General features: G+C 50.8%; 1 protein-coding gene across 1 annotated transcript; it reads right to left on the reverse strand.

Annotated features, from left to right (window-relative positions):
* Positions 1 to 407: 407 nt before the first annotated feature.
* Positions 408 to 9,042, reverse strand: Natd1 (N-acetyltransferase domain containing 1). The gene is made up of 3 exons (XM_051168085.1): positions 8,888 to 9,042; positions 1,403 to 1,521; positions 408 to 689 (listed from the first exon to the last, which is right to left on the reverse strand). The coding sequence occupies exons 1-3, from the start codon at positions 8,982 to 8,984 to the stop codon at positions 573 to 575; spliced, it is 333 nt and encodes a 110-aa protein (XP_051024042.1). The 5' UTR covers positions 8,985 to 9,042; the 3' UTR covers positions 408 to 572.
* Positions 9,043 to 19,461: the final 10,419 nt, after the last annotated feature.

Consider the following 19,461-nt stretch of genomic DNA (forward strand, 5'->3'; position numbering starts at 1 on the left):
TGGTGTGCATGCCCACAGACGGGCCTGGGCCAGAGCTGTATCCACTGCTCCTCATATGACAGGAACGGTTGTCCTCTGCTGCCATTCCACTGCCTGTGCCAGGGCACAGAAGTCTGAGAAAGAGAAAGGGTTAGCACAGGCAGTGGCTGAGGCTTGGCACCTCCACCTTGGGTAGCTGGCACATAGGGCTCCTGTGGCTCTTCTTGGCTCCAGGAACACCCTCATTTGCAGGAAGGACACAACCTCAGGAGGTGGTGACGGGGAGTCTACCTCACCCTCTCGCTGATCAGAGAAGGGACCCAGTAGCCGGGCCAGATGGGAGGTGCAGCTGGTGGAAGGAGGCCCTCAGCAAAGCCAGGGGGTCTTGGCCACGTGGCCTGCCCTCCATGCCACTCGGGATTTCCACAGCCAGCAGCTGGTCCCTAGAATCCTGGGTGAGGACTGCAGATGAGTGTCCTTGCAAAAATAACTCTGAGCCTGTCCCCACGGGAACAGGTTCCTGAGAGCACTTGAGCTGGCTGAAGCCCACGGAGAAGGCCCACAGGGTGCACTCCTGCGCTCAGTGGCCAGGGTCATGGCTGGAGACGCTCCAGGTACTGCGGCAAGGGGTTCTCCTTGACATACTTCTGGATGTACCAGCAGGTGAGGTGGGCCTTCAGGTCTTCCTCCACCACGAAGTCCAGGGCGGCCTGGGTCAGCAGAGGGAGAACAGCTGTTCAGAGTGGCCACTTGCTTGGGGACTGTGGCCCACCGCAGCCCAGGAAGACTGGTAGTCATCAGCTCTCTGTTATTCCTCCAGGTTCTCCATGTGGCTACCCTCCTAATTTGCTTAGGCCAATATCTTGAGATCCCTCCCTGGTAAGTGGGTTAAGTCACAGATCAGCTAGTGGCCAGGTCCTGTATGGAAGGCACCAGGCCCAGGAAACCCTACAGGGAGAGCAAAAAGGTCTCTGATCTAGGAGAGCCAGGAGCAGGGAGTAAGGGAGGGAGACAGGATTGGGAAACCAGCAGAGGGATCCCCTAGAAGCACAGAGGTAGGGGCTGCACCTGAAAGCTGTTCTTTGTTTCACCTACTTGGTCCTCTGGCAGCTTGGGATTTGGGGAGACACAGTGGAGGACCAGGGCGTGAGACCACTAACTTGGACACTCAACTTTGCATCACCAGGGCTTGCTTACTAACTAAGCAAGTGCTATATGTCAAGTCCTGGTCCCAAGGCTGAGTCAGGCTGTAGGACCCTGTGCCACAGAGGGCCTAGGAACACCATAAGCAGTGTGTAAAGCTCTCCCACTGCCAGCTGCAAAGCCCTGGCCAAATGGCCTGTGAGGCTGTGCTGTGGTCTGGAAGCAAACTAGAGTTGGTCACCAGTCCATCTGCAAGGGGAGGGTGACAGCCATGTCCTACCTTCGCCAGGTGCTTGGCAATGCCACGCCCACGGTAAGCGTCTGGGACTTCTGTGTGCTGCAGGTCCACAACCCGCTTGCCCACGTGCTCATAGAGTAGGACAGCCCGGTCATGACACCCTGGAGCAGGGAAGAAAAACAGCGGAGGTGTGGGCCCCCAGAGCTTCGTTAATTTGGCAGTCCCAAGTGTGAGGGACAGTATCTGGAGCCAGACACCGGTGTGCTGCAAGAGCCCAACTCTGAATTGAGGGCCTCAGTTTCCCCACCCCCAGCTAGGAACATGACGGTACTCCTCAAAGGGCTGGCTGTAGGGCTCATGTAGGGCTCAATGCGGGCATTCTCTGCAACAGGCTGGCGCCAACAACACGCAGCCACCCACAAGTCCTTGCTACTGTCACTCTAGGGTTCCCAACTCTGTGTTCTCAGCCAACCATCCCTCCCTAAGGCCCAGCTCAGGACACAACAGAGACCAACAAAGCCACAACTTCAGTGGAGGAGGAGGAGACAGGAGGCGGGATCAGCCAGAGGCTCAGTTCTGCCAATCCCCCAGCCAGGACTCAAGCCAAATCAGAATCCGGTAGGCACAGGAAGCAGGAACAAATGGGTATCCACCCTCCCATCCCTGCCAGGACAAGAGTTCACCAGTCTACCAAGAATCCTGCTGGCAGACACTCCAATCCTAACCTGTGGTCCTCTGGCTGCGTATCTACCCATCCACTCAGGGCTTATTGAGTCGCCAACACTTTTCAGGTGCTGGGCACACAGCAAGGAACACGGATCTGCCCTTATGACTAAGGGAAGGAAAGAGAAACAAGAAAAGCAAGCAGTGTAGAACATGCCCATAGATGGGGAACAGATGTGAGACATGCCGGGTCAGGAAGATGACCCAGCGGGAGCAGCTGTACAGAGGCTCTGGGACAGGACAGGGCCTCTATAAGGGACGGTGAGCATGCTGGTGTGGCTAGCTACTGTGAACCAAAAGAGCAGGAAGTGATGGAGGAAGGTCCTGCAGTGCCCTCTTGACGTCATGACCTAGGTCCTCAGTAGAGGGCAAAAGAGTCCCAAGAGGCAAGTGCCTCAGCCTTGGTGGGAAGTAAAGGCTGGATGGTTCCAAAACGGACACCTATGGAGAACCTGCTGGCAGTTAGGGTGTGCTCAATGAGAAAAAGAAGCCAGAGGCAACAGCGTGGGGGGGGGAGGAGGTGTGTGTGTGGGGCCCAACAGGATGTTGGCATAATGTTTTTATGGATTGTGTACAGTTTATCCTTGTCATTCAAATGCTGATTTCTCTGCCCCGCTATCTGGTTTTCAATCGGACATTGCATTGTGTTTATTCTAAGGCTCTCCTGTCTCAAGTCTGTGTAAACACGTCACCATTTGTTCTCTGTGTTGCCAATAATAACAAACTAGCCAATGCTGAGCAAGAGAGAGAATAGGACACCCTGGTCCAGTGAGGGGGAGGAGAAAGCAGGAAGGATAGGATGGAGCCACGTGGAGAGGACTGGAAAACACCAGGAGAAATGAATCAGACCTAGGATATGGGTAAAAAGCAAGTATCATATGGGAAATCTGAGTGGGAGGAAGCTGTATAAGCTTGGAGGTTAAGGATGGAGTAATTGTTGCTCAGTATTGTGCTCTAGGCTAATTAAATATATCCTAGTCTCTCTGTGTGGTTACCTGGCTATATAGCTGGTTAAGGAGTAACTGCTGATGATACTAAAATTATAAATCAATATTAAATGTTTTCTTTTTCGAGACAGGGTTTCTCTATGCAGCCTTGGCTGTCATGGACTCGCTGTGTAGACCAGGCTGGCCTCGAACTCACAGCGATCTGCCTGTCTCTGCCTCCCAGGTGCTGGGATTAAAGGCGTGCACCACCATGCCCGGCTTACATTTCTTATTTGAATGGACTGTCTGTGTATGAAAGAAATGCTCAGCTAGGTATGGTCCCAGCTCTTGGGGAGGCAGGCAGATCTGTTGAGTTCGAGGCCAACCTGGTCTACAAAGTGAGTCCAGGACAGCCAAAGCTATACAAGGAAGCCCTGTCTTAAAAAAGCAGAAACAAAAACCCAACCCAGGGCTGGAGAGATGGCTCAGAGGTTAAAAGCACTGACTGCTCTTCCTAGAGGTCCTGAGTTCAATTCCCAGCAACCACATTGTGGCTCACAATCATCTGTAAGGTGATCTGATGCCCTCTTCTGGCATACAGATGTACACACAGGCAGAGTGCTGTATACATAATAATAATAATAATAAAAAAAAAACCCAACCCAAACAAAGAAATGCTCAAGCCTGTACTAGGGAGAGGTGGAGCCATGATAGCAGGGGTTGCCCGAGGGCTTCCCTGGCTGGAAAGGGATTGGTTAAGGGAAGAGTAAAAGAAGGAGTGGAGGCATGAGCAGGAGAGGCCTTGAGGCCAGATCAGATCATAGAATTATAATCCATAGCATAAAATAAGACATCAGTGTCCGCCGGGCGTGGTGGCGCACGCCTTTAATCCCAGCACTTGGGAGGCAGGGGCAGGTGGATCACTGTGAGTTCAAGGCCAGCCTGGTCTACAGAATGAGTCCAGGACAGCCAAGACTACACAGAGAAACCCTGTCTCAAAAAACAAAAAACAAGACATCAGTGTCCACCTGTCTGTCTTTTTTAGACAAGGCGTCAGGGAACCTAGGCTGGCCTTGAATGTTCTACTTCAGTTTTTGGTTTTTCCAGACAGGGTTTCTGTGTCCTAGAACTCACTCTGTAGACCAGGCTGGCCTCAAACTCATGGCAATCCTCCTGCCTCTGCCTCCTGAGTGCTGGGATTAAAGGCGTGTGCCACCATACCCAGTCCTGAACGCTCTACTTTCTCAAAAGCGAATTGCACCTCACATATTTTAACTTTCAAGCAAGCTACGTGTTACATGTTCAAACTTTCATGTGCCAGGTGTCACAAGGGGAGTGACAGGCTTGGTGGAGCGACCAGGCACCCTTGAGGGTTCTGGCTTTCCCTATGTGGAAACCTCCCTCCTTACACTGACTTATTCTGGGCTGTGCCCACTTCCTGGCCAAAGCCCAGCTGTAACCCCGACAGCCATCTGCTATAGCTGCGAGACACGGAACCAAGGTCTGGTTCTGTACTTGGGGTCAATTAAGCTCACTAGAGAAAGATGGGCGTGCAGACAGAAGCTATTGTGGGACTGAGCTGGTTCTGAGGGATCCACCCATCTGTCCCAACCTCTCAGATGCCTCTAAGTCACTGACTGTCCACCGGCCCCGGCTATGTTTGGAGTAAACAAAACTGACAGCACTCCTTCACAATTTAGCAGGGGAGATACGGGTGACAAGGCTCTCAGGAGATGGGCACAGAGAAGGGGTAAAGAGCAGGGTAAAAGCCGTCATTATAAAGAGGACACCTGGCTTTTGTGCAGAAGACCTGAAGGGATGAGGGGCCCAGGACACTGTGCTGTGAAAAGTCTAGTGGTGAGAGCAGCAGAAACCAAATCTTCATGAAGCTCAGAACAGCGAGGAGCCCAGAGTGGTTGGCCCTTGTGGGTCAGGGACAGGCAGTGTAGGGAACCAGGTGACGGGGATCCTAGAGCCACAGCATACAGGCCTTGTGGGTCACCAAAGGATCAGTTTATGCTCCCAGCAGTCTTAGGGGTGGGGGGGCTTGAGTTCTTGCAAACTTGCTACTGTCTTCAGTCTCTTTCTATTCTCAATCCATGGCACCTACTCAGCCTATCGGCAAGCCTGGGCTAGCACAGTTACCATAGGCTACCCAGGCCTGGGACACCCTGCCTAGGCCTTGAATGTCTGGTAGTCAGGACAAGTCACCCCCTTGTCCCCGTAGCTCCATCCAGGAACTATCTGTCAAAAAACCTGATTCCTGCCCTAAGTGGTTGCGCATGCCTTTAATTCCAGCACTCGGGAGGCAGAGGCAGGTAGATCACTGTGAGTTTGAGGCCAGCCTGGTCTACAAAGTGAGTCTAGGACAGCCGGGGCTACACAGAGAAACCCTGTCTCAAAAAACAAAACGGAAAAAAAAAAAAAAAAACCCAAAACAACAACAATAACAAAAACCTGATTCTTCCCATTAGACTGCTGCTGAGAACAGAGAGGGACTAAGGACACATGGCAGCCCCTTTGGCTGGGTCCCCAGAGAACAGTCAAGGACCCAGCAGGTGTCTGCTTAGGCTTCCAAGTCCTTGGGCTTGCTTTCAGATATGCCGGCAGATCCAACCACACCCCAACTGCAGCCCCTCCCGACAGCAGCCACTAAGAGTTTGGTTAGCTGCTTGCTCATCTTTCCACACGCTACATCTATACTCAGGGCCTCCCAGCGGGGTGCCACCTTCTCATTCCAGGGTTCCCCCATTAGGGGCTTCCCCCAGCTGTCCATCACCATGGGACAGAACGCTCCTGTGGCACTGTCAGTTATAAGGAGCCTCAACACCCATGTAGTGGGTGAGTGGTCGTTAGCACCTGGCTCAGTGGCAGGTCAGGCTAGATTCTGAGTACCCCAGACCTTAGACAAGCATGCTCTGGAACTGGAGGAGCCAGCTGGGCTCAGTACCAGTTTCTGTCTTCCTATTTGGGGGGTAGAGAGTATTCTGGGAGGGATTGGAGTGAGCCTTCCTACATCAAGTAGCAGTGCCCGAGCCTGGAGAGCTGTTTGGCAGTTAAGAGGCTTTTTTGCTTCTTACAGAGGATCCCAGGTGAGTTCCTAGCACCTATGCCTGGCAGCTCACACCTGCTTGTAACTCCAGCTGCAGGATCTGATGCCCTCATTTGACCTCTACAGGCACTGGAATGCATGCTGTGTACATACACACACATATTCTCTCTCTCTCTCACTCACTCTCTCTGATAAAATAAAAGCAAATGTGTAAAGCATATATACACAAACCTGAGTGGCTGGCCCTGCTGCCTTACAGCTAATTTCTTCCAAGCTTCAGATGACGACAAGCCTCAGAAGGCGACCTGAGGGCCCACTGTGGACTAGCTGTCCACCGGCCTGTGCCCCACCTGGTCTCCCGCCTATGAATCAGTGGCCCTCCACCCAGCATTTCCAAACTTCAACTTGGGATCATAGACACCCGAGTTCTGGTTTCCTCTCACATGGCACTTCAACAAACTCTCTCCATGCTTCCGGTGACATCTGCTCAGGACTTAGACATTTCTTCCCAGCCCTGCTCACACCGCTGGGATTAGTGTTGTAGCCAGCTCCCCGCTCTACCATGCTCCACAGTATGCTCCCCATCAACACACCTTAGGGCTCCTGACCCATGTCATCTGTCCTGTGTTCAGGAGACCGCTGCGCCAAGGGTCAGAGCCAAATTCATCCAAGTTCACATTCCAGGCCCTATACTATTCAGCCCCTGCGATCTCTTCGCCTCAGCCTACCTGCCAGGCTGCCCTATCCCTGCACTGCCCCTGCCTGCTCTGGAGCCACAAGGCCTTCTGGTCTCAACTGCTGCTTTCACCAGGTGCCCTCTTCACTGCCACCGCTGTTTCTTTTTTTTTTTTTTTTTTTTTTTTTTTTTTTAATTTTGGAGACAGGGTTTCTCTGTGTAGCCTTGGCTATCCTGGACTCACTCTGTAGACCAGGCTGGCCTCGAACTCACAGCAATCCGCCTGCCTCTGCCTCCCGAGTGCTGGGATTAAAGGCGTGCGCCACCACGCCCGGCTACCACTGCTGTTTCTTGTCTCTTGCAGGTCTTTACTTAAATACCACCTGCTTGAAAACCTGATGACACACAGCAGCCCCGCCCCATAGGACCTTTCTTCTGCCCAGCCCCACTTCTCCCGAGGGCCTTTGTTTTACAAGATATTATGCAATTTCTTTGAGACCTGTCTTCCTCCCTAGACTGTCAGCCCCACACATCCTGGGCATTTTGACGAACAATGGTAAACTGTAAGTGCTCCGTAAATACTTGTTGGCCGGGCCTGTGTGGGAGGGGCAGAGGAGGGGCTGTCTGCCTCTGGCCACTTAGTCTCCCTGTTTACAGGGCAGCAGGCTACAGAAGGGATAACTTCATGGGGATAGCCTGCTCAGTATTGTCTTTTTGACTGAGCCCATTTGTTTGTTTGGCTTTTGGTTTTTCCGAGGCAGGGTTTCTCTTGCAGTCCTGGCTGCCTTGGAACTCGCTTTGTAGACCCAGGCTGGCTTCAAACTCACAGAGACCCGCCTGCTTCTGCCTCCTGAGGGCTGGGATTAAAGGTGAGTGCCGCCATGTCAGGCTTGACTGGGCCCATTTGGAAGAGAAAGAAAGAGAAAAAAGTAGCTTGAAGGTTCTCTGCCTTTCTCGGTGGATCTAATACGCCTTCAGAATCACCTGGACACCCAGAGCCTTCCTGGAACTAAGAAAACTTCAGAAAAGAGGTTCTGGGGGAGGGGGGGAAGCCCAGATAAGGCCTCTCAAGTGACCAGGGCCAAGTGTTGCTGCCAGCTGAGCTACCACCATCATGATGAAGGACTTGTTTCTCTATGGAAAGAATTCAGCATGGGGGCAGCTGGGTCTAGATTTGAATACGACTTGTCAAGGCTGGACAGGTAGGTCACTTCCTGCAGTCCCAGCCTCAGTTTACTCATCTGTAATGTTGTGGGGGCAGTATGTCACAACACAGGAAGTGACAGCTGCCTCGCCGGTGGTGGTTAGGTGACACAAACGGGAGACCAGGCCTCTTCTGCGTCTGACACAGAAGGATGGCTCAGGAAGTCAAGACAGGCTGCTCAGTAGCATTCACTGCTTACAACTTACTGGCCGAGCTCAAACAAGTGCATCCCTTCAGAATAGGCACAGCGGCTTCAAAGTTGGGTCAAGGACATTACCAGGGGGCCCAGCTGGGAGGGGTGGGCTACAGAGAACTCAAGGCCCCGTATTTCACAATCTTTCCCAGCCCCTCAGAGCAATGGAAGGAGTGTGGGTCTGCTGGTACAAATTCTACAGATGAGGCCTTGACCTCGCTTTCTGGTTTGAACAGCAGCTATTTATCTATGCTTATCAGCACTTGCTGTGCCCCAAGTGTGTCATTCTGAACCTTTTTACCGTCACTGCATCTCATCCTCACTGCCAGCCAAAGTGGTGTGCACTACAGCCATCCCCACTGCAGACTCTGGGAAGACCCGAGGCATACATCCCATTGGGCAAGTTGGCTAAAGTCTCAGAGCCACCTACCCGCCTCCTCCTCCTCCTCCTCCAGGCCACAGGTTCCCTGTGTTATGCCCCAGGCCCGCGCAGGCTCCTTCCAGGGCGCCAGGAAGCAACCAAACGCCCAGGGGGTGGCAGGCCACCAGCGACCTGCTCTCTTGAGATCCAGGGTAGCAGCCCTCTGTCCGGGATGCCGGAAGCAGGCAGCGCTAGCAGGTGCGGGCTGCCCCGGGAGGGCGCGCTCCGGCGGTGCCAGTCGGGGTTCGGGAGCCCTCCCGCCCCGGGATCCGTCCGCCCGCAGGTCCCGCCCCGTCCCGCCCGCGCGCGCGCAAACAAAGGCAGCGCGGTACCGTTGAGGCGCACGGAGAACTGGCGGCGTTGGCGGTCGTGCTCCACGCGGATGGGGCCGCCCTGCTCCAGCGCGCTCGGCGGGGCCGCGTGCGCCATCGCGCGCACCGAGGCTGGGGGACCGCGGGCCGGAGCGAACTGACTCTCTGGCGGCGCGGGCCGGGGAAGGGGGCGGGGCCGGAAATCAGCTGTGAGTCACGTGCGCCGCGCGCACGGTCTGTTTGGATACATTCCTGTCGTCTCTTAAAGAGGCCGCGCTGCGGGTTTCTCTCCAGGCCACAACAATAATGTGCTGGCCCCTCAGGGGTGCTGATTGTCCTCGCTTTTGACCCAGAAGCATCTTTAGGACCCATATGGACTCATTTGAAAAATCACGTAGCGACTTGTGGGGAAATTCTGATCCTACCCGCGACAGCCATCGAATATTAATTAGACACTGGCCTCACTGAAAGTCTGAGGCACTGATATGCCAGATCCCATTTTCCCGATGCTGGGCATAGAAAGGCATATCTAATCTCAGCTGGAATCCTGTGGGGACGGGCGCCCCTCAGTCAGGCCATCTATCCAGAGCTGCTGTAGCTACTGTTGCTAGATTGCTCCTGGGCATGTTTGGGACTAGGTGAAAAGCCACCTCTCCTAAAGAAAGCCAGAAATGTGAGGTCCCTGGGGAGCTAGCTACTAAGGAACCAATGTCTACCTAGTATTTGGAAATACTCCTCAACAAATAGTATTTGGTAAGCCTCCTGGCATGGATATTCGCAGAATCACATTCTGTTAATTAAGGTGCAAATTTGATGTCCACATCTACTAGACCACCGCGCAAATGGACATTCAGAAAGCTTGAGTGTATCACAATGGCTGAGTTCAAACCAGTACAAAGTGTGTGTGTGTGGGTGTGGGTCGGGGCAGATGAGGACAGACCGACAGGGAAGCATTTAACAGCCAAATGGAGATTTTTGTTTCGTTTTGGTTTTGGTTTTTCGAGACAGGGTTTCTCTGTGTAGCTTTGGCTGGCCTGGACTCACTGTGTAGACCAGGTTGGCCTCGAACTCACAGCTATCCGCCTGCCTCTGTCTCCGGAGTGCTGGGCTTAAAGGCGTGCGCTACCACGCCTGGCCAAATGGAGATCTTTTGGGCCTCCTTCCAACGGGTGCTTTCCTTTTGACATAACTATGCTCCCCGACTTTTAGCACTATTGACTAAACAGCCTTTCTTCTTCTTCTTCTTTTTTTTTTTTGGTTTTTCGAGACAGGGTTTCTCTGTGTAGCCTTGGTCATCCTGGACTCACTTTGTAGACCAGGCTGGCCTCGAACTCACAGTGATCCACCTACCTCTGCCTCCCGAGTACTGGGATTAAAGGGGTGCACCACCAGGCCCGGCTCAGCCTTTCTTAAGAACATCATGGGCTCAGTGGTTAAGAGCACTGCCTACTCTTCCAAAGGACCCAGGTTCAATTCCCAGCACCCACATGGCAGCTCACAACTATCTTTAACTCCAAGATCTGACACCCTCACACCACGGCACATAAATTAAAGTAAAAAAAAAAAAAAAAAAAAAAAAAAGAACATCCTATATAAAACGGACCTACACAACATTTTACCTTTTAGTATCTAGTTTCTTTCTTTGCTTCCAGCTGTCACCAGCCACGTTGTTGCTAATCGTGTTGATCACTGTGTCAGGTATTTCACTGGGATCATGTACCAGTTTATTTGTCACATGTTAATGGGCTGTTGTGTTGTTTTGGTTTGGGGCTGCTATGTGTAATATGCTGTGGATGTCCTCTGGCCAGCATTCCCCTGGGGTAGCTCCCAGAAATGTATTGACGGGTTTTTACAGCCGGTATCTGTTTAGTTCTGTGAAAAACTGCAAGACCCTTTTCCAAATACTGATAGTTTTGTAAGTTGTAGTAGACATTTTGTCATTAAAGGCAGTGACTGGCTCTTGTACCTTTCCCAGGCAGCCAGGCCATTTGCATATCCCGATAATGAACACTTCTGTCTGGATTTGTGCCCACTAAATTTTCATTTTGATTTCTTCCAATTATTTTTATTGTTTGGTTAGGGGGTCAGATAGACTGTCGAGAGTATCTTTTCTGAGCAAATAATTAACTTTTCTTCACACGTGTGTGCTGTATCACAGCATTAGTAAACAAAAGAAGGCTGTGGGTCATCATATGTAAAGTGACAGAAAGGGATCCTTCCGATCCAGAGGCTGTGAGCTTGGTTGAGTCAGGGCTGAAGGCAGTCAGGAACCAGGAAGATAAAGACCTGTGAGTTTCAGGTGACTTCACTCCCAAACAATGTAAGAGGAGATGGCCGGGGTATGTCCCAGACAGTGTCTGAGCAGGCCACTCATCTGCTCGATGCCGAGCCTTCGCATGACTGCCCAAGCACTACTTCCTGGGGAAGTCCTCCTGTGTATGTATGCCTATCGACTTGGCATCTGACCAGCCAGTCTGGACCAGGGGAGAGTCTGGTCTGATGGTCTGATAAGTCTCCAACAGGACCTAGCACAGTGGTTCTCAACCTGTGGGTCATGACCTTCAACCAACCCTTTTCACCAGAGGTTACCTAAGGCTACTGGAAAAACAAGTGCTTACATTACGAGATTAATAACAGTAACAAAATTACAGTTATGAAGCAGCAACGAAGTTTTTTTTCCCCTTTGGTTTCTCTGTGTAGCCTTGGCTGTCCCTGGACTTGCATTTTAGACCAGGCTGACCTTGAACTCACAGGGATCCACCTGCTTCTGCCTCCCGAGTGCTGGGATTAACGAAAATAATTTTATCGTTGGGGGTTCACCACCACATGAGGAACTGTGTTAAAGGGTCGCAGTGTTAGGAAGGCTGAGAAGCACTGGACTGGCACATGACAGACTCTTTTCTTTGACTGTTTCTTCCCTAGGTATGTGTCTTTACTTGCTGGGGTCTGCAAGCCCTGCAGAAATCCCTTTTGGAAGGCAGGCACAGTTCTGGGCTGTAGTCCTAACACTTGGGGGGGGGGGGAGGTGTGAAGGTCAAGGCAGTGCTCAGCTGCATCCTCAGCTTGAGCTTTCTGAAGCTCTGCCCACCCAAACCAAATACATAAAGTCCATTCTGGAAACTAAAAAGAATAAAGTGAGCAAGGAATATTTGCTGGTGTCACCGAGTGACTCAGTGCTAGAAGCGTCCCACGGCTGGTGTGCCCACTTGCGTCTCATGAGGACCAGAGTAGAGGTGTGGATCTGACTTACTTGGGTGTTCTTTAATCCACCGAGCATGTATTGAGAGCATCTCCCGTGGAGCAGGCACTGCTGTGAGGACACAGATGAACAGAATAGATGAGGCTCCCTCCCTATGCCTGTGGCTTTGCTCCACAAGCGGGCACTCAAGGATGGGGTGGTTTGATGAGGACAGTGCCTCCACATCCAGCTGGTTCTAGGGCAGTGTGCTCCTGGAGGCAGTTTGGCTTTGGCCAGGACAAACACAACAGGCTTCAGCTGAGAGGGAATCTTTTTAAGAAAGACTTGATCTGCGTGTGGTGGCGAACGCCTTTAATCCCAGCACTCAGCGAGGCAGAGGCAGGTAGATCTCTGTGAGTTCGAGGCCAGCCTGGTCTACAAGGTTGAGTTTCAGGGCAGCCAGGGCTGTTATACAGAGAAACCCTGTCTCAAAACAAAAACAAACAAACAAACACCAAGCAAACAAAGAGATTGGTAGCAGCTCTTGTATTGATTCCTGGGTCTGTCTGTCTTTAGTGTCTGCAGTTCAGTAATCCCAGTGTGTCAGTTTCCCCTCATTTGTGAAATGGAACAGATGAACAGAAACTTGCTTGGTGTCCACGTATCTTGATGTTGGAGGCCAAGGCCTGAGCAAGACCAGCTAGCTCATCTGTCGTTGGCCTGCTGTGTGGTCTCAGGCTGGTCACACGCTGGTTCTGGGGGTTTATTATCTCTCCACCAGGCTCCTGCACACTTAGTTTCTGTCTTCTCCAGGTCTTGTCCTGGAGCTCCCCTGAGGCCACACACAACACGTTTGCTGGGCAGAGTGACATGGGCATGGGTGGGATGTGTCTGTTCAGCAGCTCAACATTTTTCTGGTGAGCACCCCACCCCCACCTCAGCTCTCAATTCTATAACTATTTTTGTTTTCTGATTAGAAGCATTCGGGGTGCGGGGGTGGGGGGGGGGGCCTTCATTTTAAAAGCTCAGAAAAAAAGTAAAAAACAAAACAAAACAAAAACCGATTAAGATAAAAGTCTCTCTTAAATCCACCTTGCAAGCCTGCTGTGGCCACTTATCCTCAGAGACCACCAGCCTAATCATGTCACCGCGTTTCACTCACCCACCACCACCCACCTGGGCTTTCTGAGCTACAGCAGCATGGTATGGATCAGGAATGTGTTAACAATAACAAGGAGGAAAAGTAGCTGGGCGTGGCGGCGCACGCCTTTGATCCCAGCACTCTCGAGGCAGAGGCAGGCGGATGTCTGTGAGTTCGAGGCCAGCCTGGTCTACAAAGTGAGTCTAGGACAGCCAAGGCTACACAGAGAAACCATGTCTCAAAAACCAAAAGGGGAATGGGGGACGAGGAAGAGTGCCTGCTCACACAGAGACTTTGTCATGAACACAGTATTTTTTTTTTTTCCAAAATTGTCATCGGGTCACATTTGCTGAGGTTTCTGTTTCTGTTATTTTGGCTTGGTTTTGGAGACAGGGTTTTATTGTGTAGCCCAGGCTGGCCTTAAACTCCTGCCTCATCCTCCTGAGTTCTGGGATTCCAGGTCTACATCGCCATGCCCAGTTCAAAAATACTTTACAATACCATTTTTTTTTAAATTTAATTTATTTATTTATTATACAGTGCTCTGTCTGCATGTAGACCTGCAGGCTAGAAGAGGGCACCAGATCACAGTATAGATGGTTGTGAGCCACCATGTGGTTGCTGGGAATTGAACTCACGACCTCTGGAAGAGCAACGAGTGCTCTTAACCTCTGAGCCATCTCTCCAGCCCCCTACTATTTTGTTTTGAGACAGGGTTTCTCTGTGTAGTCTTGGCTGTCCTAGACTCGCTTTGTAGACCAGACTGGCCTCAAACTCATGGCAATCTGCCTGCCTCTGCCTCCTGAGTACTGGGATTAAAAGCCTGCACCACCATGCCCGGCTTCAATACCATTTTAATGAGGTCATTGCTATTATGGTTTAGATCTGAAATGTCCCTTCCAAGGCCTACATGTTGAAAGTCAGTCACTTTGACACTTTTGGGAGATAGGGCCTGTTACAAGAAAGATGTCATTGGGGGCGTGTCCTTGAGGAGGGCTGTAGAGTCCTGCTAGCAGCTTCTTGTCTTTTACTTTGTGTCCATGAGATGAGTAATTTTATCACAACAATATACTGCCACAGCCCCAAAGGACAGGTCTCCAAGGCTGTGGCCCAAACCAAACCTCTTCTCTTTATACATTTATTATCTCAGGGACTGTGTTATACTGGCCGAAAGCTGTTAACAGAGTCACAGAGTCCTATTTCTTTTTCTTTTGTAAGATTTATTATTGCTATTTTATGTGTATGAGTGTTCACGCACCACATCTGTGCCTGACGTTTGTGGAAGACAGAAGAAAGCTTTGGATCCCTCTTGGAACACGGTCCAAGAGCGGAGTTGTGTAAGTAGGATTCTGAGCTTGCGAGAAGACTCCAAGGAGCCAAGAGTCTCGTGACCTCGGTTCTTCAACAACACAGACTTGTTCTTGGATTACGCTCTCTTTTTTGCCGCGTGTGACTTGGCCTTGTGCTTACACGCTTTACTTATGTGTCTTCTATTAACCCTCAGAGGATAAATTGTCTGATGCTCTGAATACAGTTGGGTATTGTATGAGACTTTATTTAGTCTGCTTCATTTAGTGGCCCTATTCTCCTCTCCCAGGCTCTAGCACCTCTACAGCAGTAAACAGATGCCCTGGTACTGGAGTTAGGATGTGGTGATTGGAACCAAACCTGGGTCCTCTGCAAGAACAGCAAGTGTTCCTAACTGCTGAGCCATCTCTCCAGCCCCCACAAAGTCATATTTCAAAAATTAAACCATGGTCATTTCTTATCTGTGAGGCACTGGCACAAGCACTCCCTTGCAGACACCATGCCCACAAAGCCAATCTGTCTGAGGCAGGACCTCTCACATGGCTTTAGGCTTTGTCAAACTGACAGTCAAAGCTAAGTATGACAGGCCTCATGTCTGCGTCCTATCTGTCACATCCTCCTGTAGCCTCATAATAGAGATGACTTAGCATACCTGGCATAGTGTGAATGCTACAGAGACAGCTGGCTGCTATGCTGTCTTTTTAGGAAATAATATCAATGGTAAAACCCTGTGCATAATCAGCACAGATGTGACATCTCTGTGATGTGATGTGGTGTGTGTGTGTGTGTGTGTGTGTGTGTGTGTGTGTGTGTCTGTGTGTGTTGGGGCTGAAATTTAGGGCCTTATGGGCACTGACCAGGGCTCTCCTATTGAACTATAGCTAGTCCCTGAATGTCCCTGGCCCGTGGTTGGCTGGAAACACAGATCTGGAATTTGTGTGCACAAAGGCTCACTGCCCATTAAGAACTGAGGAAAACCTGCCTCCCATCTTGTCGGTCATCCACTTAGGTCTCCATAGTCATATGCAATGGGTCTTTAAAAATTTTTTTTAACTGTACCTTATGACTCCTTCCAGAATTTTATACCTATAAAAACATAAGTTAGTACAAATCTACATCTATTGTTTGTTTGTTTGATTTTTTTTTCTTTTTGAGACAGGGTCTCTTTGTGCAGCCCTGTCCTGGACTTTTTCTATATTCCAGGCTGGCATTGAATTTACAGAGATTCCCTTGCTTCTGCCTCCTGAGTGCTGGGATTAAAGGTGTGTGTGTGTGGAGGGCCCACCTCATTTCCACTCCCTGGCTTTTGTTCCTCATTTTTCTTTCTTTTATTTATTTATTTATTTATTTATTTATTTATTTATTTTTTTTTTTGAGACAGAGTTTCTCTGTGTAGCCTTGGCCATCCTGGACTCACTTTGTAGACCAGGCTGGCCTCGAACTCACAGCGATCCGCTTGCCTCTGCCTCCCAAGTGCTGGGATTAAAGGCGTGCGCCACCACACCTGGCTCTTGTTCCTCATTTTTCAACTTAATATTTAGCATATAATTCTAAAGTAAAACCCACCCCTTAGCAGCCTTTCCTGGAGACCTGCCTGAAATGGTCCTGTGTTCATGGCCTGGATCTGCCATCGCTGTGAAGTGCGCCGCAGTGACAGAACTTGGCTGGGAGAAGTTGGAGAGGCTCTAGTCCTTTGCTTTGGTACAGGCTCCAGTGGATGGCAGCTTGGGTTAGGCCTAAGTACAGCATCTTGCTGGGTGTGGTGATGCAGGTCTGTTGACCCAGCTATTTGGGAGACTGAGATGTGACCATCACAAGTTCAAGACCAGCCTTACAAAATTAAAGAACTTAAAGAGGGCTGGAGATATAGTTCAGCTACAGAGCACTTGCCTGGCATACACAAGGCTCTGAATTCAAATCTCCAGTATTACAACAATAAACAATAAAAAAAAAAATCATAAACACAACATCTTTGGCTCAGTTGTCCGTCCCAGGTCACCTCTGAATTCACACATCTCTGAGTGAACATGTTGCTATTTTTTTTTTTTTTTTTTGTCCTCTCTTCCCCAAGTATCCTCTCAGGAGAAGGCACTAGAAACAGAACTGAGTCAACACTCCTCATGTTCAGCTTTCTGTGTGTCACTTGATCAGTTCCATTTGCCTACCACAGTGTCTGGGGCCATGAGATGAGGGCCATGGCCTGAGAGCACCTGAGGACTTTCCACAGGCTTCCTTGGTGGCAGTTGGGACATGACCCCCACGAGGCTGAGTCCGGAAACTGATACCTTGAACAGTGGACAAACATCGACACCAAGCAGCTGTCCTGACCCACATGTTCCTTGGCAAAAGGAGCATGAAGAGAGCATAGAGGGCCAGGCGTGGTGGCGCACGCCTTTAATCCCAGCACTCGGGAGGCAGAGGCAGGTGGATCGCTGCGAGTTCGAGGCCAGCCTGGTCTACAAAGCGAGTCCAGGACAGCCAAGGCTACATAGAGAACCTGTCTCGAAAAACCGAGAGAGAGAACGCAGAGAGAGATGAGAGAGAGAGAGAGAGGAGAGAGGAGGAGAGAGGAGAGAGAGAGAGAGAGAGAGAGAGAGCATAGAGGAAGAAAAAGCCTGGGCCTTCTGTGGTAAAGGTGAGGTGCTGCTCAAATGAGGGAGATACCCGGGGGTCCAACAAGAAGAGACATGTGGACCTGTGGGCTGCCAGGCTTGCCAGGGATCTGGTCACTGCAGCTGACCGTCTCTCGGTAGAAAGTAAGCCCCAGCATAGGCTTTCTGTGTTCACATAGTGGCAATGACAGCACAGCGTGGTCCACACTGTGGTAGCTGAAGGAGGGGCAATGCCTGCTGCTACCTCAAGCAAAAATGAAGCTGTTCATTTGCCACCCACAGGTAGCTCCTCTGGGTGTGTATCTGTTCAAATCCTTCATGCATTTTCTTTTTTGGGGGAGTGGGGGAGGTTCAAGACAGGGTTTCTCTGTGTAGCCTCGGCTATCCTGGACTTGCTTTATAGACCAGGCTGGCCTCCAACTCATAGAGATCCACCTGTCTCTGCTTCCTAGAGTGCTGGGATTACAGCCACGCCCGGCTACCTTCAGGCATTTTCATTGGCTGGATGCTTTCTCATTCTCCCGTCATCGGAGTTTTTCACATACTCTGGTGCAAGTCCTGCATCTGAAATATTTCGTGAGGAATTTTTTTTTTCTCAGCTTGCTTTGAGCATTAAACAAGGTCATTAGCACTTAGTTAAGTGGGTGCTATCACTGTCAATATTGCCACAATTAATTCATTGCTCCATTGTGACACCCAGGCTAGGGACGTGGGCCCTAAGCTCAGAACTGCTGATGGCATCTGCCCACCCAACTCTTCTTAGTATCCCTAAACTTGTCACACAGGTCCCTCGAGCTAGACCTTCTCCAGGAAGGCATATGTCTCCAAGTAGAGCCTGGGGTCATGGCTGTTTATGATATTCATTTATCAAGACCTGTCAGCTGGCCCAGGCTGATTGCTAGAGCTGTTCATGGAAAGGAAGGGAGGTCCTAGGATACTGGCCTCACCCTCCCTGCCCTGCCTGAGACACACAGCCAGTCTTCCCCAACACCTAGCCCACACCCACAGCCTACAGTCAGATCTCATCAGAGCCCTGCCTTGTCTCATTTCGGATTCCTGTTTGCTGCAAGAGACCACCGAGTCTCAAAGATATGGCTATACAAATTCCTAGAGGCCAGAGGGATGGGGCCAAGAGCTGCTCCCAGCACTTGCTCTAGCGGCATCATTAGCGTTAGCCCCCCCCCACTCCAGACTAGCCATATGGAGACCTACTGTGGGTAAACACAACTATTGAACACCTAGCAAGCACTGCACAGCAGACTCTTCCAGAATAGTCACATTGATAGGGGACAGGTGGCTCCACTAGCCTGCCTCTAGGGTCCTAGCAACCCTTAAGTCATCACCTGCCAGGTGTGTGCAGGGATAAAAGGACCCTGCTCGTTTTGCCTCCCCAGCTCTCTTGGTGCCCCCTTCTCTCTCCCTCCCTCCCTCCTTCCCTCCCTCCCTCCATCCCTGCGCCCCCCCCCTGGCTGCCTGACTCCATGTTCAATCATCCACCTCTATCCTTCCTCCTGGAGTCCCTAACTCCCTCTCCCCTTCCTTTCCCCAAATAGACTTCCTTATACCAGCTATGTTGCATGGCCTAACCATTACTATAACATGCAAATCAGGAAAGTGGTTCTTCTGTTTGACAAACTAAAAGTCTGAGACCAGAGCTTGACTACTAGGTGAGATGGGACCTTTCCTGTGAAGCCCACTGTTTCAGAGGCCCCAAGCATGGTGTGGGCACAGCTTTGCTAACTATCACAACAGTCCCCAGAGTCCCACTGTACTTAAGTCCCCCTTTCCTTCCCTCTTCCAGTTCATCCTGGGCCTCCATCTTTGCTCCCATCATCCCTTGGAGTACTCCCCTCCCAAAGCTATCCAAATCCCCTGGGAGAAATGGGGTGCCCTGCTGGATGCTTGTGTGGAGGGCAGTTTGGCCCCATCAGTCTTTATCCAGATGTAAAGCTTGCCTTAAGAAGCCCTTTTCTGCCAGGCATGGGGGGCGCACGCCTTTAGTTCCAGCACTTGGAAGGCAGAGGCAGGCAAATCTCCATGAGTTCGAGGTCAGCCTGGACTACAGAGTGAGTTCCAGGATAGCCAGGGGTACACAGAGAAACCCTGTCTCAAAAAACACAAAACAACAACAACAACAACAACAAAAAAGGAACCTTTTTCCAGGGCTGTCTTCCTCAGATGCACTCACATGTGTGAGGAGGAATGTTTGCACAAGGACCGTTGGATCAGCATCACTATAAATTCCTGGAGCCACCCAGATGCTGGCTAAATGCACCACAGCACCACAGAGAGCCACCTATTAAAGTATTGATGGCGTGGCTCCTGGGGGCTCCTCCTGCCTAGTTGCTGGATACTC

The sequence above is a fragment of the Acomys russatus genome, chromosome 25, assembly GCF_903995435.1.
Source record: "Acomys russatus chromosome 25, mAcoRus1.1, whole genome shotgun sequence".
NCBI classification, from domain to species: domain Eukaryota; kingdom Metazoa; phylum Chordata; class Mammalia; order Rodentia; family Muridae; genus Acomys; species Acomys russatus.